This window comes from Leuresthes tenuis, unplaced genomic scaffold (genome assembly GCF_036924035.1).
Source record: "Leuresthes tenuis unplaced genomic scaffold, fLeuTen1.0.hap1 SCAF_19, whole genome shotgun sequence".
Lineage (NCBI taxonomy): Eukaryota > Metazoa > Chordata > Actinopteri > Atheriniformes > Atherinopsidae > Leuresthes > Leuresthes tenuis.
Window position 1 is genome coordinate 7288679 of NW_027325373.1, and position 27745 is coordinate 7316423.

The following is a 27745-nucleotide window of genomic DNA, read 5'->3' on the forward strand; positions in this document are numbered from 1 at the left end:
TGTGTGATAAAAACATTTGTTACTTTGTGCTTTTGTCGTACATTCAAATCAGGCCATGCAGTGCGTCATTCTAAGCTTACACTCACGTCGAGAACATCTAATTCATCCATGAATATAAAACCACAAAATAATAAAGATAAAGCTAGAACGATGCAGAAAATAGGTCCATTTTTTACTTGCAGTTACACATAAAGCTATATCCTCACGAGCATATTTTTATTTCAACGTTTTTACTGAGTCATTTGATGCAGGAATGAATGCAGATTAGTCGGTAGCAATGGGTATTACTCGGCTCTGTCTTCGATCTGCATTGATAAGATCACAACACCCAGGAGCACAAGCTCATTTCAATAAGGGTGCTACAATCAGAATGAGCACACCACTTTTTTTTTTTTAAATTGCAAAAGAATATGTTTACTGACAAAAACATCTCACGTGGAAGCACTGAGACTGACGGGGACAACTTAACTAGGTCTTTTAGAAAGTAATGAACTAGCCTAATGATCTCAGAAAGCTAGGATTATTAAAATTGGGGGTTCAACACAACCTGCAGGATACAGTGTAATGCCATTCCTTGATGTCATAGCTAACAGGCTTGTCCTTTGGGAAATGGCAGTTAATAGATGCAACTCTGGTTCTGTGTATGTTTTAGTTCACAGATGTCCGCACCCTATTACTGTCTGAGGGAAAGGATTTACTGATGCAGTTTTGGCAGATGTACCTGCACTAAAGACCTGTTTAAACATGCGACTTTTGGTGCGAAAATCGTTATGGGGACATAAAGATTCAGGGAGAAATGTAGCGACTGATAAGACGCAAACATGAAGTGAACTGGCTGTGTCCTTTCCAACAAGATTTTGTGAGGAAAACAAAACCAAAACGGGGGTCAGTGGCATTTCTCCTTCGGAGACCTAAAACACCTACAAATTCTTGATGCATGGCATTCAATTACTAATTTATTTTTTTTTACAAAAAAGGAACAAAAAAAAAAAAAAACATTAAATGGTTTGTAGTTTGTGTGCATTTCCCACCTGGCAGTGTGGATGTGGATTTGAACAACCCATCGTTGCCCCCTTATTCTCAAAGATCTACAAACAGGGAGTAAGAGCACATGTTAATTCAAGGTGATGCCAACGTTTATCTTTATCATCTTTTTGTCATTCATTAATATTATTCACGACGCCGCTAACATCAATCAGTCTTCAGGTGAACAGACTTGTTGTTTCTCTTGGAAGTGAGTTTTTATTACAGTGGATTGGTTGACCTTAGCTGGACGTATAGTAATGTAAATCAGTTCAGGGCTGTTATTCTATGGTGCAAGCTGGTACCCCCCCACCGCAAAACCGCAAGTTTTGTTGAGTAAGTCCATCTTAAAAATGTACATAAAGAGCTTTCAAGCTTTAAATATAGAAATCAGCAAAAAACTTTTAATGGTGTGGTACACGAAGAATTGAACTGGTGCTTAAAGTTGTACAGCTCATCATCCATTTATCTACATCCTTGTCTTTCTGCTGCCGCTGTTTGAATATGTGAGTCAGCCCAGAGGCGTTATTAAAGATTTACCCAATCCAATACGAGACACATTAAAATGAAAAATAGGACAGAGTAGAAAACTGAATGATAAGGGACTCTAGAAAATGGTGCGGAGAGCTTGTTACAATTTCGGAGATATCCAGGCCGGGAAAAAGTTAGATCGATAGTGTGAATGTGATTAGGAATGAGAGTATGTTTGCATCCTGCACCTGGACCCAGGGGTACGTAGCACCTAGTTCCTCCACAAGCTCTGCCCACTTGTCAATCACACTGATGACCTCTTGACTTTTCATAAGAGGGAGCGTGACATCTGACCAGGGATGGAAACACATGACCTTACTAAGAAAAGCAAAGAGAAAGAGAAAAATAAGGCAATTGGAAGAATATTAGGTGGTAGGCATGAAATATTACATCAGAATAGATGTAAGACAGAACCCTTAATTTGTTATAGCATACAATACTCCTTACTGGGAGTTCAAACTGGTGGCGTTGCAGACTGAAACAGTCAGTCATGGATAAATGTGCTAGAAATTCATGCTCATAGCGATGTTAATATTTGTGCAGGTATTTGGTGATAAACACAAGAATTTTACAAAACTTTAACCTGATCATGGCTTTAAATAAAAAGCGAGAAGAGTAAGTTGAAAATTTTGCGCTACATCCTGGTGCCATACGTGGCAATCCATCCAGTGGCTGTTGAAATAAATTACAATGCAAAAGTGTTGAGTCAGCACTCATTTCGTTATATTCTGCTTCTTGGGCTTTCTTGTAATATTTTATAGTGGTATAGAGCAACTGAGCACCAACAAGGTGATTCTTAAAGAGCTATTAGCTGCAAACTTGGCACATCTCAGCATGATGTGCAGTGTGTCCTTAAAAACTTCAAAACTCCAATAAAAACTCCAATAAAAGGGGCACAAGACTTTAGCATTTTAGACGGAACACTGGTTTTGCCATTGTAGCTTTTGGCCATGTGACATTTCTTCTCTTTCATAAACCACCCATGTTGACATGTAGGCACAAAATGCTCCCCGAATAGTGATCTAATTTAAAAAGACTGAAGTGAATGGACTGGTGGCAGCATCTGAGCTAGTGTACAACAGCTCTGTCCTTTCTCAGTTATTCAGAGACAGTTAAAACAACTATGCTAAAAAGAAGTTCTTGTGGTGTGTCTGTGATTTATCAAGATGTTTCCATTGTTGCAGTTGTGATCCATAAATAATAAATGGGCTAATAAAGGCTTAAGTCTACACTGACACTATAAACAAGGCAAAAAAAGTACCATAATTACTATTAATGCTCCTTTATGCTATTAGGTTTACAATTTTCAAAAGTTCTACTTTGAAACTGGAACCAAACTTTTAGTCAAAACTTGACAATAAAACAGAATGACCTCATTTAGGAACCTAAAGGGAGATCTAATGAAATCTTACTTTTTTCACAATGATTGGATAGATTTTTCGAGGACTGACAAGCGACAGTCCTGAATCAAGGCTTTACTCCGCCATATCTGAACACTTTTTGAATTCATTTTAGAAAAGGTTGAACACGTCTGTCTAAACCTATATGTTATTGTACTTTAACCACTTTTTTTTTTTTTTTTGAGAGGATAGATGTGTGTGGATTTGATACACATCCTTAATAAATCTCCCTATGGGTTTATAAAAATGCTGTGTTCATGTAGTTATTTGCTTGCAGGCTTGCACCCAGCACCAGGGCAAACACAAGTGACTGCCGGAGTCTGTAAAATAAAATTTCTATTGACAGTCGGGCTGTTCTGGGACACAAGCAGCTAGTATATGATCTATAATTGAACAGGACTTTGGTGTTTATGCTCAGAGCAAAAGTGAATGGTCGCGTTTATGAATTGTTCATGAGAAGACTATTACAAGAGCTGGGAGCTGTCAGCGTGTTTGTTTTAGACCCCGGGCGCACCCAACAAGCAATGGAACTTAAACAAAGTTACACAGAACCAACTACAACTCCAATCATTGAAACAACACTAAACACTTGGTGGCTGCTTTACCTGCTCTTTATTCTTGGCTTTGTCTACTTTTATATTTCATATGAAAGCCTGTAAATGGGATCAAATTTAAGCGAAAATACAAGAAAATATCAGGTGGCATTTTGTAGTTACTTTTTTTTTTTCTACTTGTAAGAAATTAAATTACTTCAAATTTGGCACACAGTTTAATTCAAAGTGAATGCAATTTCAAAACTTCATCTGAACTTGAACATTTCTTATTCAGCTTTTGAATAAGAAATTAATTTCATGATCACCAGTGATTGACAACTAAGAATTTTTCTACAAAATATATTTGAATTAAATTCAATTCAAGTTCTTTTTGAGGGAAGAAGAGAAGCAGTCTCTTCTAGGAAATCATAGCAACAGGAAAGTAGCGTCACAAAAGCTTTAGTCACAGCAGCACTGATTGGAGTGACTTAGAAGGGGTGATGTGATAAATCATAAGGAATTGTCTTATCTCTCCCCTCAATCCATTTTTCTCTTTTGCCTCTCATGATCCAAATCCCCGAAATCCTGTTTCCTGCGTTGTTGTTTCTCTCTCTCGCCCCCTCCCCCCTCCAATTGGCTCTCTGAATGTTGGTGCAAGGCAAAAAGCTACGGTTTAGTAAGTACTTTTTCCCTTTTAATACGGTCGCAGAACCGTGCCGACTGAGCAGACAACGTGCACACAACAACAACAACAGTAACGCTTCAGCACGTGTGAACAACAATGTATCAAAATAGACATTGTGATGAGAAAAACACACACACGTGCAGTCAAACCGAATCTGCCAGGGAAGAAACATACAGAATAGTGAGAATCGACATAAAGACGCAACAACACGTCAATTGCTGCTGATTCGGGGCTTTTTTCAGCGAGCGCGCAAGCCAATCAATGCCTGACAGCCTTTACATATGCCAGCGCCGGGGAGTTAAACCCAGGGTTCAGCCTTCTACCAGCACATTCAGAGCAGGGTTTTGATTTTTATCTTTTATTCAGTTTTTATGTAACTCTGCTGTCAGGCAGACTCCTCGAAGAAATCTCCAACTACGGGACTGCTCTGCAACTTTATCTACAGGCCGACAGTCATATCTTGACATGATAAAAAAAAAATGTGAGTGGGTTTTGAGAGTGCTTCTAGTCATGAAAATTCCCTCACGGATCCATGGCAGACTGAGAACCATGGGGGGCTGGAGTTGAAGGGAGAAAAATAAATTAGCAGAGAGTGTGCACTACTCAGCCGTCTGTGGATGTTGAAATGGCTGTTAGTGTCTCTTGAATAATGTGTAGTACTATACAAGGATTAGAGTTCCAGTTAAGCTATTAATGCAGCCATCGATGCCTTTAGATCAGAAAGTCCAGTTTGATAAACACAGCATACTCCCAAGAACAGGCAAGAGATTGGCCTCAGGAAGCACATCCTATCCTTTGTTCCCATATACACAGACTCTTGGGGAAAATACAATTCAAATAGCAGAGTCGTGTGGAATCACCCCCATCTGCTGGTGTCCAAAAGGAACCGCACAATCTAACATTTGTCTGGCGTGCATTTGTGTTCAGCTTTAGGTTTTCTTGAAAACAGACAGATAGCATGCAGCGTACTGATTAACAAAATTAGATTCACGCAACTGCTGATTACGGCAATGATGAGAACAAGTACCGAGGCGTGAGTGCTCTGATTGCACTCATTAGCTGAGATTTCATTAATCATGAATTTGAATGTATGATTTTTTGAAGGGGATCATTGATTAAGATGCCTCCGTGAATAAATCTAACCTATTGACCACATATACAGATATTTAGAACACTGGTCAGGTTTGGAGACGAGTATACGAGTACGTTTTCCTTTACTCTGACAAATTTTCTATGTTGCGGAACAATATGAAGACAACACTGAAGACATTCAAATCATGAAATAACACATATGGAATCATTTTGGTTAAATGGGTTTAAAAATAGTAGAGGTAATAGGTAAAATTGTAGAGGTAATTATCTGGAGTGTCTTTCAAAAGCAGATGAGTACTTTGCCAAAGGCTGAAATAATTAGGTGAACTTGTAGCCTTCTAAATGCATGCAAGACCATGAGTTGAGTTGTGCTGAGACAGTTTTGGTATGCAGCAAAATGAACTATTCAGCAGCCCTGATTAAATATCTATATTTTGTCAAGACTTGCTCAGCTAAATGAAAGCCAAAGTTTCAACATGTTCTCGTTGCAGTTATGAATAATCTGAGTCTTTGGAAAACCATTCTGGGACAGTAAGACCAAGGCTCACCTCTGCAGTGTAAGTTCATTTGAGTTAGCAACCCCAGAGATAACCCACCCACAGCACCGCGGGATTAAATGCTTCACAGGATTCACATGGCAGATGTGTCAGTGGGAGACTGTGTGGTTACATTGAACTTCCCAATCAAACTGCTGCAAAGAAACCACCACTGAAGGAGGTCGATGAGAAGAGAATTGCTTGGGTGAAGGCACACTTAACCGGCAACACAACTACAGCATTCTGCGAGGCCAGACATGACCTCACATTTGGTTTGATCTTGGTGGTTCTATCATTTGTTTTTGTTTTTTTAAACAGATCTAAGCTATGTGAGTGCTATTAAACCGAGAGGCACTGCATCAGATGACCTGTCCCCCCAAATCACTTGATTTACATCCAAATGTTTGTGATGATTTGGGATTTAAAATCATTTCAAAGCTATAACAGATATATTGCAAATGCGTTACAGATTCAGCTATTAGGATATGTGGTTCCTTTAAGCCACCAGCAGATGGGGATGTGTCCCCACTACTGTACCATAGTGGGACATGATCCTTGAATGGTATTTCGCCAAGAGCCTCTGTACAGGTGAACAAAGGATAAGATGTTTGTAAGGACAGGATAGAAATGACACAATATCTTAGCTTGTGTCAGAACATAACAAACAGTCTCAAGGCTCAAAAGAAGCCCATATAAACTATTCCTATGCTACATGTGTTGGACTGTGGCAACAAGCTTTGCTCTTACCAGACACCTCTCGCAGCTTTAGACTGAAATAAGGGATGCTGATCCGAACCTGAAATGACAGCACATTCATATTCATGACACATAATAAGCACAATAAAATTTAAAAAATAAAGTAATTAATAAATTCATTTTTCTTTAACATTTTTTTTTTAATCTGCAAACTTCTTGCTTTAAAAATAGCTTCAGTTTTTCATAGTGCTCAACTCACCAGGATCTGGAGCATCTGGCTGAAGAGCAGGGAAGTCATTTTCAAACACAAAAGTACTTTCATAGTTTGAATTTATCTGGAAAATAGAAAAGGCAAGTCCAGACTCATTTGGAAATAGTGTCAATGCTCTGGCTTATGCTTACTGTAATCAGTAATGTCCACGACATCAACAAAGTTCAATTCATTGAAGTGAGACGAAATTCAGGAAGATCTTTGACATCATTTATGTTGAAGGAGACATTTGTGACCAATTGTGGGGGTTAGGATTAGCTGCTTAGCTGATATATTTCATATTTCACGTAAATTTCACGCTTGGTAGTCCCCTCCCTCCACCGTGCAATTTTCTGCTTTTTGTTTCATCTGCTTTCAAATTGCCCCCCCCCCAAACAGATAGATCTTTAACTGTCCTCCTGTGTCCACCGCAGTACCAAACAATAACAAGTAATAACTGAATGCTTATCATCAAACTGAAATGCAACACTGTGCAAAAATCTTGAGCCATTGCCAGGAAAACAGGAGATATGTGCAGCTATTTACTGAGATAAATAGATGCAACTTAAAATGAAACAGGTATACTTTTAGATGCAACAAAAGACACAGGCTGCTGGTAAAAGACACAATCTAAAATGGGTTCTTTTGCCAAGTTGTATGGTATGTATAGACACAATTACTCTAAATTTCTTAAGTTAAACAACTGAATGTTTTGAAAGGTCAGCATTGAAAAATGGAGTGAAAAAGCAGCTATTATAAAAAGGCAATCTTTGAAACACCTTTAAAAAGCCTGGAGAACTAGTGCAAAGGGTGGGTGTAACATCGGGTATGCAGAAATACTTCTGTCAAAAAAGAGCTGTTGTATGCATCCATTCCATACAAGCAGAGCGGAAGGAATTAATTAATTAATCAGCTGTAATAACTGCCAATGTCTAACGTATGACGTCAAATAAAGTGACCTTGTTCCACACTGCACATGTTTACACGAAGGGTCTGCTGCTCGAGGCCAGTACACTACTTACAGAGGCTGGAGTTTTATGAGGTTGTGGCAGTTCCGTGCAGGTGATTTCAAGTGCAGAATTTCAACATTTTTATCTGTCATTTTTCGACAATCATATTTTCATCTGTTGACCTACTCTTCATTAAAGGTCTTTCCCCTCATCAGGGCTACACACAGGGACGTTTCACTCCACCCCAACTTATAGTCATACAGGATCAAGCCCCAGCCCATTGTCCTGAGCAACTGCTCAGAAAGCATTCGCATCAGAGCTCCGACTGCCTCTATGATCACCCAGGTCTTAAGTGTCTTTGGAAAAGGAAAAAATAAATTTGATCCATATGATTTAAGGCTCCGACTTAAACATTTGAGGCCATACAACTTCTCTTGCCAAATCTGAGATTACCCTGATAGTAAGTCACCCTGAATTTGGAGAACTACATTTTTCAGCAACATTTACAGATGATTATATATTATAAAATGCCAGTGTTTTGGCTTTTTTTTTTTTCCCCATTGTGGACCAAGGATAAAATGAATAAGCAATGCTTGATTTGGCTAGTAAAAGCAACCGTAAAAAAATATCTATAACACCTAGTCAAAACTACTATTTTGATATTGAAATATTTATGTATGTTGCTGGATTCTCTGTAATTGAGGGTCTTGTTAACACTGTCATTTTGATTTCGCTTTACGAAAGACAATGTTTAACTACCCTCAGATACCAGCAGAAGGGAAGAAGCGCGTCTGCTCTTCAGAGTTGGAATCGGCCACCATTTCCTCACTAAAAGCTGACCTGTTTGCTCTACACTTATTTTATGTAACGTTTTAAGCCCAACGGGACGATGTGTGATGTTCTGTCTCGTATCATTTCCAACCAGGGGAAGCCGTTGATGTCATTGTTGTGGAACCACCTTGGTCTGTTCTCATCTGCTTCAGAGCTACTTTGTGACAACGTTTTAAAAGTGCAATTTAATCCCCCCCTTTCACAACCCAGTGCTGTTTGGATTTGCCATCTATGATGCATCTACATACGTAACTGTAACACCGTCATTTCCATCACATACTGAACCTTATGGTATTCAGAGAATGTTTGTGCAGTTCATCTTCAGGCAGAAAATGGGGAGCATTTCTCTTCTTTACTGTCAACCTCTGCTCTGTCATATTTATAATTGTTTGATAATTCCACTGAATGTATTAACACGAAAGCTCTAAATCGGAAACCGTGCTCAAATCGAGCGAGGAGAATAACTCGGACATTGAATCTGTGTGCTTTGATGTCTTTCAAGAAGAAATGTGTTGTTTTACTTTTGCAATTATAATGTAAAAGCAAACCCCTGCTACTGAGTTCACCAGGTCCAGTGGACAAGACTTATTTTCCGAGATGTCCGAACCCATGAAACAGCACAGTGTTTATTAGTTTACATATATCAGTGTGTAAACTATTGTTGTATTTGATGTGTTACTGAGTAAACCTTGAAACTGACAGTGCCAAATGAAATAAATGTTTTTGGAATAAAGTCAAGCCTGTTCTCATTATTGCTACATAAATGTTTCCATATACATTACATATATTGAGCTAAGGTCATTCAAAAACAATTCATCTGCATTCCCAGCGATGCAATCTGGAGTGAGACCAAAATCAGAAATATATTTGACATCATTTATGCTTAAGAGGACATTTCTGGCCAATTGTGGGGGTTAGGATTAGCTGCTTAGCTGACGTCTTTGTATGGTATCCCTGAGATGCAATACACAGCAAGAAAAGACAAGACCAACATCTCTGAAATGACAAAAAGAACATCTTAAAAAAAAAAAAACGTTTCCAGAAAACACTTGTTTCTTTAAAAATTGTTTTAGAAATGTTGTCTTTTTTGTTGTTGTAGCACCTTGGGATTTCTTCCAGAATGCATCGGGAGGAGAGGCACAACTATGCTTGCACAATGAGAAAGCTGAATGAAGCAAAACTTGCAGATTGTGAAAAAAGAAACCAAATATGACTGTCCAAACCATGACCACTTGTGCTGTCATTTGCTCTGAAATGTAGGCTTGTGTATCCTGCTCCTCTTACTTCTCCATTTGCTCTCGTGTTTCCGGGACAGAGTGGGTTGCGGGGGTCATATCTGGGTATGTGTTCCTCGGGAGGTTTCTCCACCTGACCAGCCCAGGGTCTTTTCATGCGGTGGGCCGACACCAGGACCCAGCTGTCCCGCAGGGGATTGTAACGCAGATGCTGGTGCTCTAAGGTGTACAACACGCGAAATATGTCAAGACAATGTAAAAACAACGAGTGGACAACACTGGAATTTAAATTGTACATGTCTGTCACAGTCATCCTGACCACAGTGGAAAACTCTTTCGTCTTATTTATCCTCGACTGTTGCATGGTCAATAATAATTTTTACTGTTAATTATAACCATTATCCCAAGGTCGCTTGATCACATTATAATAATAATCATATTGTAAACATCCAACCATCCATTTTGAACTAAATAACCATAAATAATTAAACGAATCAAAAAGCATTCAGGTATAAACGCTTTGCAGTCGAATCTGCAGGAACCAAAGTCATGAGACTTCACAAGAGTATTGCAAAACAACACGCGTTCAGTACAATGGCAACTAATTCATTGTAAAGAATATCATTCTTTAGTTTAAAAGTGATTCTTCAATGCAGCTCCAGTACAATATTCTGGATAACTGAGCTCAACGTTCAGTGTCGGTAGGTTCACAAAAACCCATACCTTTTGGGTCGAAAGTGGCGTCCCGTTCAACACTCATGACTGTTCGGAGGAGTTTCAGAACAGTCACCTGTTTTTCTGAACCATCAGCTCTTTCGTGAACTTTATTATAGACCAATGCTAGTCACTGCAGCCCCTCGGCACATTTCCTGTTTTTGATAAGCGACAAGGCGTGCCATTTGGAATAAATATACACGTTATTTAAAGAAACAAAAAAAAGCATAAATGTAACAACAATAACAAAGGTATGAAGTTATTACGTCATTTGGTATCAGTATTTAACACAAGAGCGTGAAATTCACAAGTTTATTCCGCTCGTTTTGTATAAATGTACAATTTTTGTTAATTGACCTGAAAGGGGTTTTAAAAGTGGACTGGCAACATTTGAGTCGCCGTTGCCTGCACACAAATTCGTTTTGTGATTGGCTGAGCCAACAGCTCTCCCGATCTCACGTGACCAGGAAGAAGCTGTCAGTTTCCGTTCCTCATGGTCCAATCTGTCTGCTTGTCTGCCTGTCTGCCCGCACCTAACCATAACCGCAACTGTGTCTTCGTCTGTACGTTGTGTCTGCAGCCATGTCTTTTGTCAAAACCATTGTAAAAGTGCTTGGGGTTGTTGCAGTCAGCGTCCTGGTCCTGCTGTTACTGCATCACTGGATGGCCACCAAGCAATACGTTTTTAACAAAGAAGACATCGCTAAGTTGGCCAAACAGTACGCAGGTGAGTTTGGTATTGGGGGAGGGCGTTAAGTCAAACCATGTCGACCCGCGGTTCACCACGATTCTGTTTAGACTTAAATATGACTAATTTAGGTGGCTCGAATGTCCTAACCCCCCTGCATGTGCCCCTTTTCCAGGACAGGACCATGAGCAAGCTTTCTCCAAAGTGGTGGTGGAGCTCAGGAAGAGGTAATTAACTTGTTGCACCAGAATATGTCCAGGCTCACTGCTGGTTGAATCTCAGACTGATTGATTTTAGTTCTTAAAAAGCTGCAGCTGCTGAATGTCAGGGTATTTTAGCCAGGGTGAACCATCACCAAAAGTAACATCACACAGTTTGCCTGCAACAAAGCTACATAACCGGACACTTTCTGGTTATTACAGCTGATTAATCAATTAATTCCTTCCGTTCTGCTTGCAGACCAGTGATTTACTTTGATGTATGGAAGGGATACATACAATAGCTCTTTCATGACAGCAATATTTATGCATCCTCGATGTTACACCCACCCTTTGCACTAGTTCTCCAGGCTTTTTAAAGGTGTTTCAAAGTTTGCCTTTTTATAATAGCTGCTTTTTCACTCCGTTTTTCAAAGCTGACCTTTCAAAACATTCAGTTGTATAACTAAAAAAAATTAAGAGATATTGTGTCTATACATACCATACAACTTGTCAGAAAAAACAAACATTTTAGATTGTGTCTTTTACCAGCAGCCTGTGTCTTTAGTTGCTTCTAAAAAGCTTACCTATTTCATCTTAAGTTGCATCTATTTATCTCAGTAAATAGCTGCCATTTCCTGGCAGTGGCTCAAGACTTTTGCACAGTGCTGCATTTCAGTTTGATAATAAACAACCCCCCCTCACTGAACACAGCATCCCAGCTTTATGTGGAGTCACGGTTGTAATGGCTAACAAAGTGTATCTCAACTAGGTATCCTGGCCACATCCTGCCAGATGAGGACCTGCAGTGGGTGTTTGTGAACGCTGGTGGCTGGATGGGCTCCATGTGTGTCCTCCATGCCTCTTTCACAGAGTACTTGTTATTGTTTGGTACTGCAGTGGACACAGGAGGACACTCAGGTGAGGAAGTTAAAGATCTATCTGTTAGGGGGGGGGGGGTCAATTTGAAAGTAGATGCAACAAAACACATTAATTTGATTTTGCTTTAGCAGACTGAAAATTTGACTCGTTGTCTCTCCTGCCTCTTTCAGGCCGTTACTTGGTTGAGATCTCTGACACCATCATCTCTGGCACCTTCAGACAGTGGAGGGAGGGGACTACCAAGAGTGAAATATACTATCCTGGTAAAGGAAATAACACATTTTAATCGGCAATGTTATGGCTTTTTTTTTTTGTATAAGAAGTTTCAAGCTGTCATGGATAATTTTTCCTCTTGCACACACTATCATCCCCACAGGTGATACCATCGTACATGGAGTGGGGGAAGCTACGTCGGTCCAGTGGAGTGCTGGGACTTGGATGGTGGAGTATGGCAGAGGCTTCATTCCCTCCACACTGGGCTTTGCTTTAGCAGACACACTGTTCAGCACCCAGGACTTCCTTACCTTGTTCTACACTGCACATGTTTACACGAAGGGTCTGCTGCTCGAGGCCAGTACACTACTTACAGAGGCTGGAGTTTTATGAGGTGTGGCAGTTCCGTGCAGGTGATTTCAAGTGCAGAATTTCAACAATTTTATCTGTAATTTTTCGACAATCATATTTGCATCCCTTGACCTACTCTTCATTAAAGGTCTTTCCCCTCATCAGGGCTACACACAGGGACGTTTCACTCCACCCCAACTTAACAATTTTGCCGTGAAACACCAAACTGATGCTGATCAAAAGCACACACATTTCATACAGGATCAAGCCCCAGCCCATTGTCCTGAGCAACTGCTCAGAAAGCATTCGCATCAGAGCTCCGACTGCCTCTATGATCACCCAGGTCTTAAGTGTCTTTGGAAAAGGAAAAAATAAATTTGATCCGTATGATTTAAGGCTCCGACTTAAACATTTGAGGCCATACAACTTCTCTTGCCAAATCTGAGATTACCCTGATAGTAAGTCACCCTGAATTTGGAGAACTACATTTTTCAGCAACATTTACAGATGATTCTATATTATAAAATGCCAGTGTTTTGGCTTTTTTTTTTTTCCCCATTGTGGACCAAGGATGAAATGAATAAGCAATGCTTGATTTGGCTAGTAAAAGCAACCGTAAAAAAATATCTATAACACCTAGTCAAAACTACTATTTTGATATTGAAATATTTATGTATGTTGCTGGATTCTCTGTAATTGAGGGTCTTGTTAACACTGTCATTTTGATTTCGCTTTACGAAAGACAACGTTTAACTACCCTCAGATACCAGCAGAAGGGAAGAAGCGCGTCTGCTCTTCAGAGTTGGAATCGGCCACCATTTCCTCACTAAAAGCTGACCTGTTTGCACTACACTTATTTTATGTAACGTTTTAAGCCCAACGGGACGATGTGTGATGTTCTGTCTCGTATCATTTCCAACCAGGGGAAGCCGTTGATGTCATTGTTGTGGAACCACCTTGGTCTGTTCTCATCTGCTTCAGAGCTACTTTGTGACAACGTTTTAAAAGTGCAATTTAATTCCCCCCTTTCACAACCCAGTGCTGTTTGGATTTGCCATCTATGATGCATCTACATACGTAACTGTAACACCGTCATTTCCATCACATACTGAACCTTATGGTATTCAGAGAATGTTTGTGCAGTTCATCTTCAGGCAGAAAATGGGGAGCATTTCTCTTCTTTACTGTCAACCTCTGCTCTGTCATATTTATAATTGTTTGATAATTCCACTGAATGTGTTAACACGAAGGCTCTAAATCGGAAATCGTGCTCAAATCGAGCGAGGAGAATAACTCGGACATTGAATCGGTTCACTTTGGTGGTTTTTGCATCCTTGTTGATTTTTGCACAAGACCATTGAGGGGACGCTGTCCACATCTTGATATTTAATCAAGAAGAAATGTGTTGTTTTACTTTTGCAATTATAATGTAAAAGCAAACCCCTGCTACTGAGTTCACCACGTCCAGTGGACAAGACTTATTTTCCGAGATGTCCGAACCCATGAAACAGCACAGTGTTTATTAGTTTACATATATCAGTGTGTAAACTATTGTTGTATTTGATGTGTGCAAGTTACTGAGTGAAGCTCGAAACTGACTGTGCCAAATGAAGTAAATGTTTTTGGAATAAAGACAAGCCTGTTCTCATTGTTGCTACATAAATGTTTCCATATACATTACATATATTGAGCTAAGGTCATTCAAAAACAACTCATCTGCACTCCCATATGTAACCATTGTATGACACCATATTGTTAGATGCTGAAATGGGCTTATTCATAGCACAACCCAATAGTTACACTATGATTACATCGTACAGGATTATAATATAGGCATTTTAACTCTCAGAACAATCAAAACCAACTGCACAATTTGATGTGCCAAACAGAAGATGAGTGAAATGTGACCTGAAGGTGAGAGGCAGGAACTGCTGAGGGGTGGAGGGATGCCTCAAGAACTGATGGTGTTATTCAAATAAAATGCAGCCAGAGTATCTCAGTCTGTAAATGTCAAGAGGATGCAGACTGCCAAGTTTGTTGTTGTTTTCATGAGAGAGGTCTGAGCCCAATAACAGATGCATGCTCTTGCTAGCTTTTGTGTGTTTGGATAGAGATTTATGAGTATTCATGCTTGTTTACCTGTGTGACATCCGTGTGTGACATTCCAGCATTGGTCTTTTATGATATTCTACTCTAGATATATTAAGTGTCTGTTTGACAGACTGCCCCTACCTATCTGCCATTTCTTTTGAAGCTATTTAACACAAGATGAGCGGCAAAGGTTTACTGGAACTCTGCAGATAGATGTGCCTCAGGAAGAAGCGTATGTGCTAACATATGGTCAGAGATCCAATGTAAAACAAAATGCTGACAACAGTCACTCACATGCTCACACAGGCAGAAAACAAGACTCACAGTCACATGGTGACTGAGCATTTATATACCCAATCACTCACATACATCTTGATTAACAATGGGTGAAGTGAAAATAAATAAATAAATCAAAGCAAGTGCCATGGAAAGAGACTGTAAAAAGGGGAAAAGAAAGAATCCCTTTACATTCATTTATATTGCTTCAAAGCTCTTGCCTGCTCTCCAGTGGAGATATTTGGCATTAAGTGCATGAATTCATTTTTGCTTGCTATTCTAATCTTGTAAAACACTACTGACGTGTGTGATTTGTTGCAAACGCACAACACAGAACTATTACTGGTATTTACTGATAGCACATTGAGACCCGCTGGTCACAATGAATGTTTTTTTTTTCCTTTAATAAACTAATATCCCAACCAGGGTTCCACTCTCCAAACGTTTTCACTACTTATCAATTTGTTAGTAATGGATACTAATCAAGACTTATGTTCAGATTGGATTTTAAAAAAGCAGGCAATTATATAAGTTACTAATTCACTAATGTGCAAACAAAGTTAAATGTCCAAGAATGACTTCATTGCAACTTCATTAGATAATTGAATTGTAGTCAATTTAAAATGCAAAGCCGGGTTTTGTGGTGATTCTGCCTTCGATTAAAAACACCAGCAGCAAAAAAACCACAAAAGAAACAGCATCTGATGTGTTATAGAACCTGAATAACGGACCTGTAGCTCAGGTCAGTCGGGTACTGTATTTGCAACTAACTGAAAATCGAATATGCAAATGACAAATTGTAATCTACTATCACTGAAATGTCTTCAGGAAGAAAAAAAAAACTATTCCCCTTTTTTCCCATTTGAGTGTTTATCCTTTTCCTTTCTTTTGTGTGTTGTCCGCCGCACCCATACACAATGCAGTACACTTGTGTGTACGGTAGCCCCGAAGTCACACCCAGAGGATCCCGCAGCGACAGCTGGTGAGACAGTCTCAGCAACTTTTCAGTCATGATGGAACTATCTTATCAGTCTATGAAAATCGCCCATCAGGCCCGGGAGGCGGTGAGTAAATAAGTTTTTTTTTATTATTATTATTTGTTTTTTGTGGCCTCAAGCAGATCTGACAGACAACGTTTGGTGGGCTAACAACTTTAAGCTAACTATTGTCAACAATACGTAAAAAGGGGACATGCGCCACAGATAATGACCAACTCAACTGTTCCAAGTTAGAGTTAGCGTTATACGATGTGTTTTCAAGCCTGCGGTCGATCTATTTTGTGTTAAAGTGTCTCACTTGCTTTGATAGTTAGCCGTTCAACTAATAGTGCTAGTTTTTCATGCATTCAGAACCACAATGAATTGGCGTCCATTGGTTGCCTAGATACGTGCCCCGTCAGATGTTTGTCATTTGTGGTACTTTGTCGCCACCTGTCGGTAGCCGTTGCCTCTACCAAGCCTCTCGTGCATTTACTGTCTCTCACAGATACGTGTTGTGCACATGTCTATATCAGGAAAACTTTGTCGAACACCGGGTTATTGATGATGTGATAAAGTTAATTAATAATGACTCTGGGGCACTTAAATTGACGAAGAAAAAAATTATATACTTACAAATGCACCATAGAAACTACTAAATTATTGATAGGGATTTAGACCTGGAATAAGCCTATCACAATTTCTGTCCTGGGAGAAGAAGTGGAGGTGAACAACTCAGCTGAAAGTGCAACCCTGAGGGTGTCTACAAAAAGGGGAATAGCAGTGCTGGATCAAAGCCAGTGACTCAAAGAAACTGAATAAAGTGAAAAAAGAAGACTGGCCTTATGCCGGGGACTGATCTGGAGCCCCTTGAGCTGAGTGTTCAAGAAAGAATGTTGCAAAAGCTGCTCGATATAATGAACAATGTTACCCTGTACATAGAGGGATACAAAGGTATGTTACATCAGAGGTTTATCCAGCTCCATTGCAACAATTTTGCACAATTATTTTAACAATCAGTGACTAATAACTGATTTCTTTCTATGCTGCAAAACCACATTTCCATTTAGGTATTAATAGAATATCATTCAGTTTAATTCAATATAATAGGTCAATCCTATGAAGCATTTTCAGCTTTGGGGTTTGCATATGTTGGCTTATTATCACGGACACGAGTTCTTTTTCTTGTACGACAAGTAAAATGTGCTATTAACACATATTGCTGACATGGCTGCTGGTCCAGCAGTTTTTCAGTACTGACTTTGTTTCTATGTCGCTGTCACACAGGATGAGCAGAGAACCGAGATGAGGAGGAAGAGCCTTCTTGTGCTGATCTACCATCATCTAATGGGTCAAGGGTCAGTGCGTAGTTCGTTGCTGTGGTGGCATAAAAAAACACATTTGTAGCATTTAGATGCTTTCCTTGAGTTTCCTAAAACACATATTGCACATGACTTTTTTTTTTTGACAGAACAAAAAACTGTAAAAGCAACAGCATGTAAAAGCACTGACAAGTGAAAGAGCATGAATTTCCCTAGAAAAAATGAAAAAAAAAAATGTTAAATTTAGAAAAGAATGCTGCAGCCGCATTACTTTGTGATCCATAAATTGTGTGTGTATTTGTGTTTGTTTACCAGCTATGTAGCAGCAGCTGTGGCCTTAGATCAGGAGACAAATGGAGGCTTGAGGAGGTTTGAGGTTTGTGACAACATCGATCTGGAGATGGTGCTCATGGAGTACGAGAGTTATCAATACGTCAAGTTCCAGAAGTGTCCCAAACTTATCAGGAGAACGGCAGAATCAGGCTCGTGACCACAGTTCTACCTCATGCTCGGTGGGATCAATTCAGTCCAAATCAGAGTTTTCTAATGTCATTTTTTTTTTTCTGTCAAGGTGACAGCAGACTTGCCAAAAATAGTGCAGTCAAGAGGTGAGTCTGTCCATCTCTCACATCTTTTTTTTCTTTTGTTGTCCACGCATGCTCTTAATTTGATTCCGTCTTTCCTTTTTTTTTTTTGTCCTCAGGAATTCCTGTTCAGCTGTGAAACTTCTCCCCAAAATCATGTCATCCTCAAGCCCACAGTCTGGAAATGCAGCCAGGAGGACAGCTACCGGTGTACATAGTTGTGAAAAACAAAATAACCTCAATAAGTACCGTAGGCTAAAATAAAACACTAGTGGTTCGATTGTCCTGACCGATGCGATTCCTTATCCAGGAGAATGGCACGTCTGTAGTCCCAGAGTCGTCAGAGTTTGGTCTCAACGTTTCCTCCATCAAAAATGTACCTGCTGAGGAGGTGGCCATAAACAGGAAGGTACTGGAGAGCTTATTAGACTTGAAGCTAGAGTTATTAGTTATTATACTTGGTTATTAGACGAACTAGAAATTGTATTTTACTTCTATGATCTCAAACCTTTTTGTAGAATCAGAATGTTTTTGTATTTTTATATAAAATGCCCAAAGATATTAACGAAGAACAACAACAAAACGCTTCAACTAAGTCAAAGGGACACAGTTTTTATGAATTTGCAGTGTTTTGATTAATTTCACTCATATAAATAAAATAAAAACGAATAAGACATCAGAAAAGAGGACCGACTGTTTCCAGTTTCTTTTTACAAGAGCCACCTGAGAGCATCAGAAGCAGTAATATAACTAAAAAACATGCCTCCACGGAGCAATCGGCAGTTACCTTGGAATCAGTGTTTCAACTGTCTATGACATTAAAAATAAGTTTCAAAGTCATAAGACTGTCAACAAGCTCGCAGAATGAGGTGCAGAGATATGACTCAGGGAGAGAAATTGGTTAAGATTACAGAGGATTGTCCAAAAAGAAAAAGATGATGACGTGGGGCCGCTGCACATACAGCTCACAAATGAAGAAAGCAAAACCCTACAGAATGCCAGCTCTCGCTGATGAAAGCTTTGTTTTTCATGACCTGTTATTAAAACATTCTGATTGTACAAAATTTGTTCATTTTGCTTTAGTTTTGAAGATACTTTCAGATACCTTGTTGTTTCACTTTGAAACAGAAACACTGCTGTCAGTTTTGTTCCTGTTGTCCCATTTCATAATGTGGGAAATTCTCTGCTTTTGTCTTGGGGCCAGATGACGGATGGCAAAGCTACAGTCCACGATGTTGTCAAAGGAGCCGGCGTGGACTCGGACCACATGGTAATTACATGGCACATGGGTGAAGCCTCTGAGCAACTCAAGCCCTCACAGAGAGCACTTGCAACAAATATGAGTTGTCGGGTTGACACTGCTTCATATTTTGTTTGCTACAACAAAACTTTTGTTGCAGGAGCGGCTGCTGAAGCCCCTCAGCGGCTTTTCTGGGATTGGGGGTGAGATGAGGGAACTGGCTGAAATCATCAGCAGGGTACTACACACACATTCAAACTGCAACACATTGCACACGCTGGCAAGAGCATAAAAAATAATAATAATTAACTTGTGCCACAAGATATAATGATAAAAAGTGAAAAACGTTAGATGTGACTTATATCATGCTGACTTTGTCCACCAGAGAGCAACGAAGAGCTTTGTTGTGAATACATTGATCTGCTGTATTAATGAAGGCCCAGGTTCTATTTATTTCACTTATCTGATGTTTCATTCTAAAGGACACCTATTTACGCTAGCCTAATCGCACGAGGATGTGTTCTTCCACGTACATCCCTCACTCTTTGTGCTTGTGTGTAAATGTGTGTGTGTTCACCCCTAAAGGACATCTACTTGCACAACCCAAACGTGCGTTGGGAGGACATCATCGGCCTGGAGGACGCCAAGCGATTAGTCAAAGAGGCCGTCGTTTATCCCATTAAGGTGCGGCCACCACACAAGTGCCCTGGTATTTCAGCGTCAGTCCTCCATCTTCGATTCTGAATACATCTCCCTTAAAGGGCTTAAAGAGAAGGAGGGCAGCAGGGTCAGGCCAGTCTATTAGACTGACATTAAATCCATATCTGGGATCTTATGGCAACACAAATACACAGATGGATAGACAGACAGGGAGGCAGGAATGCACATACATGGAATGCCATGTAGAATTTATTATACACCGTCCCATTCACCCAATTTTGCCTCTGTGTATAGATAACAGCTGTACACACACACACACAGAAAAGACACTTTTATCATCATCATCATCTAGGCCTTTGTCATTGATATAATGACAACAAATCAGGTTGTCTGCATCCTCTTGACATTTTCAGACGAGGATGAGGAGTGATGTTTCCATCTTCGTATATATACATTCTGTTGGCCTGTCTTATTGACTAATACCATCCTTCCGCCTTTCCACAATTCCTAACTTTTTGTCCCCATTATTATTCATTCTCTGGGCTATAAGGTCAGTTGGACAATTTGAGTCAGCCTCTCTTTGGCAGCTAAAATCCAGACTAATATAATTGTACTATGTGGTATTTCCAGCACTGACTCAGCTTTTCATCCGACTGAATAGTTTTCTTTGCACACAGCTCAGCTTCTTAAATGGTCTACTGAAAAGGTGTTTTAGACAGAAAATATATTGAACTTTGATGAGATTTACAATGGGTTTTATTCTTTAATTCGCTCACTGCCTGCCCTTATCAAACTACCCCCTCTGCTCCTTTAAACTACAGTATCCTCAGCTGTTTACAGGCATCTTATCTCCATGGAAGGGCTTGCTCCTCTATGGTCCACCAGGTAATATATTCAGGATGTTACAAAACTGAAATGTGTTTTAGTTTTTCTTGCTCCGAATCAGCCTCACGTGTACCATTTTGACCATCTGACTCACACCCAGGCACAGGTAAGACACTGCTGGCCAAAGCCGTGGCCACAGAGTGTAAAACGACCTTCTTCAACATCTCAGCCTCCAGCATCGTCAGCAAGTGGAGGGGTGACTCTGAGAAACTGGTCAGGGTAGGGTGTCGCTCCACACACGGAAGACATGTCAGAAAACTATCTTACAAAACACGATGCTCATATTTTTGCACATCATGCGTATGTCTACAGGTTCTGTTCGAGCTGGCCAGATACCACGCCCCATCCACCATCTTCCTGGATGAGCTGGAGTCAGTGATGGGCCAGAGGGGGAGCAGCTTGGGGTGAGCTCAACCACTAAGCAAAGTATATGTTGCTGCTGACAGTTTGGGATGCAAAACACTGCCTAGGGCGACTCAGGTGGACTCTGAACTGAATATAAAGTGATTTTACATTAGATTAATGTGGGTTTTTAGGGGAGAGCATGAGGGGACACGGAGGATGAAGACTGAGCTGCTGGTTCAGATGGATGGACTGGCAAAATCGGACGACCTGGTGTTTGTACTTGCTGCCTCCAACCTGCCCTGGTAACACTTTAACATACACACTTTTATTCTGAATGAAAGCATGTTTATGTGATTACTTTGTTGATCTCTGCTATAGTTCTCTTTCTCACACATATTTAAAGAGAAAAAGATTTTTCAACAAACCAGCTTAAAAACATGTTAAAATAACTGAGAGACTTGAGGACAGTTAATAGTTGAGCTTTGGCTCTACTGGTTCCTGACGAATGTTTCTCCTCTTTCAGGGAACTGGACCACGCCATGCTGAGAAGGTTAGAGAAGCGGATTCTTGTGAGTCTTCCCTCTTCACCTGCTCGCCAAGCCATGATCTCTCATTGGCTGCCTCCTCTGAGCTCTACGGGAAGGGTAGAGCTACGAACTGCTTTGGACTACATAATGCTAGCAGAGGTTTGCCTCGTACAAGCAAATATCCCTCGTCTACATGTCATGTTTCGGATTGTGACATTTTAAAAAAAAAATTGTTTTTTTAAACGGGAGAGACATGTCTGTCCTGTTTTATGTGACGATGTCTTACAGGGGATGGAGGGATACTCGGGCTCTGATATCAAATTGGTGTGCAAGGAGGCTGCCATGAGACCAGTTCGCAAGATTTTTGATGCACTGGAGTCGCATAAGGATGGTAGATCACCACACATGCACAGTCTTGCAGATATAGTTCTCCTATCAAAACTTCAGCCTCACTGTGATTGTCCTCCACAGGAGAAGCTGACATCCTTGCCATCCAACTGGGAACTGTAACAACAGCTGATTTCTTGGAGGTGATCGCACACACCAAACCTTCTGCCCGAAACCTGATGGACAGGTACACAGCCTGGGAGAGAGAGTACGAGTCTGTCTGATGCTCGACAAAAAGACTTTTACACTGCCACCACATCTGAATAGTAACCTCTCACAGCTGCCAGTCCACCATCTGCAGTTTCACTGTGTGGGGGCAAGAAATTCTGAGAAAATGGTAGGATGTGCTTGAAAAAAGCTTAAGCTTTTTTCAAAGCTTTCAATATTTGTTTTATATTACTGTAGGTTGTCATAATTTAAAAAAATATATGCCGAGAGGAAAAAGAAATAACTCAAGGCATAGACACACTGAAACTGTAAAACATTAACCTCTTAAAGAAATGTCAGCGTTGATCTTCTGAGTTTTAAAAGCTGTCCGTACCATGTTCAAAGAATAAAAACAACATTTGAAATAAATCAAAAAAGTAAAAAACAAATCCTTTGCAATGGTGACCGTAGATGACCGGGTTAGGGTTAGGTAACCCTAATCCTTGCTCAATGCTCAAATGAATGATGCTGTAAGTGAATGGAGCCGGAGCAGCCTGGTAGTTGTAGCTTATAGCAGGTTCTGTAGGATGTGTTCGACGGCGTCTGGGAAACTGTCGCACGTCAGGTGAGGAGGTGGGTCGATTTTATTTTCATCCCCTTCCCTGTATTTACCTGAAACATGACAACAGAGGTGCTCTTAAAACGAATCCCTCAGGGAGGATCCTAAGAATGTAAGTGAGGTGAAGCCATGATAGTGGAGAGGGAAGCTGGCTGAGGATCATGTTTGGTAGTAGTGATAGCAAGGAGCCCTTGATTATCACCATCCCTCAATTCTTTGGAAAAAGCAGCTGGCGACATGTCATCAGGTAAGTTCATGGGGAGATGAAAAGGAAGATCAGGACAGTGAATTTGGCTCACCAGTTTTGACCAGAATACCCAACATTCCTGCATTCTGAGCCCCACCAACATCATCTCTGGCATCCTGCAAGGGAACGGAGAAAGCCCACCAGCTTTTATTACATAATGCATGCTCACTATCATAAAAAATGTCATTTTATTTTGTCCAGATTAAAGTTTCATTTTATTTTGAGTGGAATCAACACGGGGGCCCTAACCCTAACCCTAAAGTGCTGGTGACATTGACTTGATATGACCAAAGAAATTTCTTTGAACAAATGGCCTCATTCGATTCCCATCAACAGTCTCTTAACCATTGAGGAGAAAAGAGTCACACTCTGCTCTGTACAACTATCAACAATATGCTAAAAATTAGTTAGCTGTTGAGTTCAAGCTGCAAATACACTTACATCTCCTATCATGACAGCTTCGCTGGGACTACATCCTAAATCAGACAGGGCCTGTTTGAAAAAGACAACCATCAGAGAATTTAGGACAGGCTTCATTCAGAGATCAATTAGTTAAAAAACAATTGAAGCCTTTCAGATAAATGCCAAAGAATACATTTTTACCTGGGTAAAGAATGTTTTTTCAGGCTTCCCCACTACAGTAGCTTTACAGTCTGTGGCATATTCCAGTCCTGTCACAAAGGGCCCGGGGCCGAGGGCCAAACCATCCTTCCTTTTGTAGTAACGAGCCTTATGAATGGCAACGAGGGGAGCGCCACCCAGAATCATTCTAGCAGAAACAAACATGACGATGGAAAAAAAAAATAGGTTCCACAAATAAACGTAGGAATTTTGCAAAATGTCACGGTATAAATGATCGCTGGCTCTTCAAAAGTGTCCCACCTGAAAGCCCTATTGAGGGTTTGATAGTTAAAATGATCAGGAGCAAGTCCAATGACGACAGCGTTTGGCTCTGATGTGTCGATACCTGCATGTGGAATGACATAACGTACAGGCTGGAAAGGCTTACTTGTCGTAACATTAACTGAGTGCCAACAGCTCCTGATTCATCAGAGCAAATTGCTGCTTTGCTGCCTTATTTCAAATCATAGTGCGTCTGGGGTTTTTTTTTCTCCTGCTGTTGGGCAGAAACACAAGTAATTTCAACTGGTGTGGGCTTTTTTTTCCCCCAGTGTGGGCTTTTAACACAGTTTCTTTTGATTAACTAAATGCTTACTTTATCATTGGTGGTGGAAAAAAAGAATACAGATCAGTAATTTAAGAAAGACATAAGATCAGGTTCACTTCTCTGTCTTTCGCACAAACTTGAAGTTCATACCAGTGAAGTCTTCTAGTGCGCTGTCCTCCACCAGCAGCAGAGGTCTGTGTTGCTTCTGCTCCAAAAGGCTCCTCGCTGCACTCAGAGATGTGAAGATCTCTTTTTCCTGCAAAGTGACATTTCAAAGACCAGTTCAAGCAATGCAGAACTTACTTTGAGGGATGATGAACTTAAAAATTTCCAATTTGGAGTTTCCAATTTGATTTAACACAACTATAACAGCATTTACACCAAAAAGAAAAAAAAGCCTTGAATACTTTCCTGGAGGTCGAAGTTGAGATGCTGCAGACGTTGCAGTAAGTTCCTCTTACTCTCCTTGGTTGTGTTGGTCACAAACTTGACAGCAACAGACGCCTGCCGTAACCTGATGGCACCAGAACACACAAGCAAACAGCCTGCAGTGAAAAGCACATTCAGATTTCATAATGATTGGTAAATTTTAGGATGCAATAATGTCTTGCGTGGCGATGTGCGGCACGGTTGCGAGCACTTTTAATAATGATAATAATAAAACTACACAGACTTTTGCCCCACATTTTCTGCCTGTTCCAGGTTTGTGGGCTGTTTCTCTACCTGTTGAGGGCGTCCTGTGCCCCGGGCACTGCTGTGTCCTCTATATGTAGAGTTCCACTCAGGTCAATGAGCACAGCCTTCAGAGCCCGTCGGCCTGCCATGTTGGAGGCCTGCAGAGGACAACATAGTGAATGTGACAAAATCTTTGGTCTATCATAACATAGTCAGGCCCAAAGTATTTTTAACCTTCAGTGACTTCAGCCATGAATGGGTGATTCAACTGATGCATATTCACTTTTGGGAAACATATCGACGGGTTCCTTTTTATCAACGGAGGGTATTTTCAACATTTTAGATAACAGATAATAGCAGCTTGGACTCTCTGATGCTGATTTTATAAACGGCTAAACATGACCTGGGTCCACTGTCAACAGGGCTTTACTCAGTTAAAAAAAAAAAAGCTTATTCTCCCATAATAATTTAATAATTCAGAGATAATACACTCATAATCATAATTCACATCGGTAATGGCAGAATTTATCAGATTACTGGTTTGATCAAACCTACATCAGAACATACTGAGAGGATTACTGACCTGTTTCGTGTGTGGGTTTTCGATTAGAATACAGATTTGGGGATTTCAAACATTTTTGTTTTCATTTCAGAATGCGATCCGCTATTATTTAGACATGCTTGGATTTCTGTCATGTAGTTATCAATACAAGGGTACAATTAATGCTCTTAAAACCCACCTCGGACAGCACACACAGTCTGTAGATCACATACAGTATCTCTTATTTCGTATTTATCTCTAAATAACGAGGGCAGGGAACTGAACTGTCAGGGAAATGCCAAGCTCACTGTGTGGCCAAAGTATTAAATTGAAATCCAGCTATGATTTAACAGGCTTCACAGTTCTCTTACTAATTGATATTTTCTGTCATATTCACTTGGCCTGTGCTTTCCCTTCCATCCCAAGTCAAGTGTCTGCTGTGAAAGGTGTGATTAGGTCAGTGTGAGCACAACCACCTCAGCATTTATGTGCTGGAAAAAGCAGAAAAAGAATAGAATAAGTTCTATGTTGTGAAGAGGGAGGGTTTCTTCTGTTGTTGAGATTGATTTCAAGGGACTAATGGGAGCAAAACACAGTCTAAGACTAGGTAAGAGTAGGGGAGAAGAAGAAAAGTAATTTCTTTTCTTAGAGCGAGCATAAACAACATTAAAAAACTACTGAGGGTGCATTTTGATTCAATTATTTGCTCTTCTGACACGATTTGTTGAACACTGATGTTCAGACCCTCCAAAAACAGGCTGCAGAGAGAGTTTGTTGAACAAAACTAAGCACAACAAATACATAAATGCCTCTGAAACCAATAAGCATTTCACTGTGTGTTCCTCCTTTTTACAGCCTGGCAGAAATAACGCATGGCACAAAATGATTTGTCACATCACAATATCAGGGCATGGTTGCTAGGATACAGGAGATGATTCCTATTGCCGCTGTGGTATTCTTGACATTTCATCTGCATTACTAAACATACAATATATCTAAGTCGGTTATTGTTTAACTGAGTTCATGTTTTGTTGAATGCATTGTATAATTATAGTGAAATTCAAGGGTCTGTTTGATTGTTTTTATGCTTTTTGCATCCTCTGATAGTTTAAAAAAGGGTCTTATGTGAACGTTATTCAAAATTGCACTTTACTGACTTTATGTTGTGCTGTCTTCATTTGCAACCTGGAACTCTTTCAGTGAACGAGTGAATGATTACTTTCTCCTCACAAATGTAGGACTTCTGAGGCTGTAGTTTGTACCCTTGTTGACTCTACTGGTAGAGCTCCATAAGGAGTCACCAGTAAGCTACAACTATGTAATCATCACCCACATATTCTACACCCAGCCTCACGGTCATCTTGTGCCTCCTTAGCAGAAAATCATGCTCCAGATTTATGGGGCTGAAAAGGCTCCAAAACTGAAAATTTTAATTATTATTATTCTCCTCTCAGCTCAACAGCGGTGTTTGGTAAGAGTATTCAGATAAGCTCCTTTATTGTAACCGTCCTACAGCTGTGGATATTTAAATGGCAGCAGCTAAAATAAATTTTACGTAGCGGCTCATTCTAATTTCCTACTTCCTCACATATTATCATTTTAAAGCGGTTAGTATTTATTTTTTTAAAATACAGAAACTTGAGTGAAACGAAACAGAAAAAAAAACACTGAAAAGTCAATAGGCTGTACAGCTAACCTTTGACAGCAGCAGCCCTCTCTCTTGCTTCCTGTTAACGTTTCTTCTTCGTCGGTTTAAAGTGCGTTGGTGACTCACTGGACTGGTGCTGCCCCCTGCAGCTGAATTGAAACCGCTGCTCTGTTAAAATATGCGGATCCTGTTGTTACCACTTTTTATGTTATTACATAAATGTACAATGTTATTGTCTACATTTTATTGGGGCTTATAAATTTTTTTCATATTTTTTCATAATTTTCTCTTTACTGCATTTATCATCCAGTTTTTGAAATGCTGTGATTATTATTTTTTTATCATTATTTCATAGTAATAGGTCATAATCAGTTAAGAGGGTTAATAATAATAATAAAAAAATAAATAAATAAAAAAACATATGTCCCATCACACTAACAACCAGCAGATGTATCGCATTAGTAGGTATTTTAGATTTAATATGCTGGGCGGTATTATCAGAAAGATAAAAACCTTCTCTCTGCATGATGCCAGACAGCACTGGTCAAATCCTCTTTTCATGTTACCTCCACATAGTGAACAACACCACTGTTTTTCAG

General features: G+C 40.0%; 4 protein-coding genes across 5 annotated transcripts in view; 2 read left to right on the plus strand and 2 right to left on the minus strand.

Moving 5' to 3' along the window:
- The window catches only part of galt (galactose-1-phosphate uridylyltransferase), a 30784-nt gene extending 20153 nt beyond the window's left edge, over positions 1–10631 (minus strand). The window contains exons 1-6 of the mRNA XM_072371285.1: positions 10486–10631; positions 9812–9981; positions 6756–6831; positions 6548–6596; positions 1743–1872; positions 1032–1088 (exon numbers count right to left, since the gene is read on the minus strand). Coding sequence (XP_072227386.1) covers positions 1032–1088; positions 1743–1872; positions 6548–6596; positions 6756–6831; positions 9812–9981; positions 10486–10522 — 519 coding nt within the window. The 5' untranslated portion in view covers positions 10523–10631. The remainder of the gene's footprint in view (positions 1–1031; positions 1089–1742; positions 1873–6547; positions 6597–6755; positions 6832–9811; positions 9982–10485) is intronic.
- Positions 10632–10976: 345 nt separating this feature from the next.
- Positions 10977–13183, plus strand: sigmar1 (sigma non-opioid intracellular receptor 1). Its single transcript, XM_072371286.1, has 5 exons — positions 10977–11203; positions 11340–11391; positions 12134–12282; positions 12414–12506; positions 12620–13183. Exons 1-5 carry the CDS (start codon positions 11059–11061, stop codon positions 12847–12849), a joined length of 669 nt encoding a protein of 222 aa, XP_072227387.1. The 5' UTR covers positions 10977–11058; the 3' UTR covers positions 12850–13183.
- A 2929-nt stretch (positions 13184–16112) lies between these two features.
- Positions 16113–22325, plus strand: katnal2 (katanin p60 subunit A-like 2). The gene is made up of 16 exons (XM_072371467.1): positions 16113–16238; positions 17439–17509; positions 17789–17955; positions 18045–18081; positions 18177–18267; positions 18368–18466; positions 19262–19327; positions 19458–19535; positions 19883–19981; positions 20779–20842; positions 20943–21061; positions 21155–21246; positions 21379–21489; positions 21711–21873; positions 22003–22105; positions 22186–22325. Exons 1-16 carry the CDS (start codon positions 16185–16187, stop codon positions 22323–22325), a joined length of 1554 nt encoding a protein of 517 aa, XP_072227568.1. The 5' UTR covers positions 16113–16184.
- hdhd2 (haloacid dehalogenase-like hydrolase domain containing 2) lies at positions 20179–27280 on the minus strand. Of its 2 annotated transcripts, XM_072371465.1 has the most exons (10): positions 27195–27226; positions 25870–25989; positions 25006–25115; positions 24690–24796; positions 24433–24534; positions 23997–24081; positions 23718–23883; positions 23556–23606; positions 23167–23230; positions 20179–22920 (listed from the first exon to the last, which is right to left on the minus strand). In XM_072371465.1, exons 3-10 carry the CDS (start codon positions 25104–25106, stop codon positions 22817–22819), a joined length of 780 nt encoding a protein of 259 aa, XP_072227566.1. In that variant the 5' UTR covers positions 25107–25115; positions 25870–25989; positions 27195–27226; the 3' UTR covers positions 20179–22816. The 2 variants fall into 2 exon arrangements, with proteins under 2 accessions (XP_072227566.1, XP_072227565.1); XM_072371464.1 differs by lacking the exon at positions 25870–25989 and having other exon boundaries at positions 27195–27280.
- Positions 27281–27745: the final 465 nt, after the last annotated feature.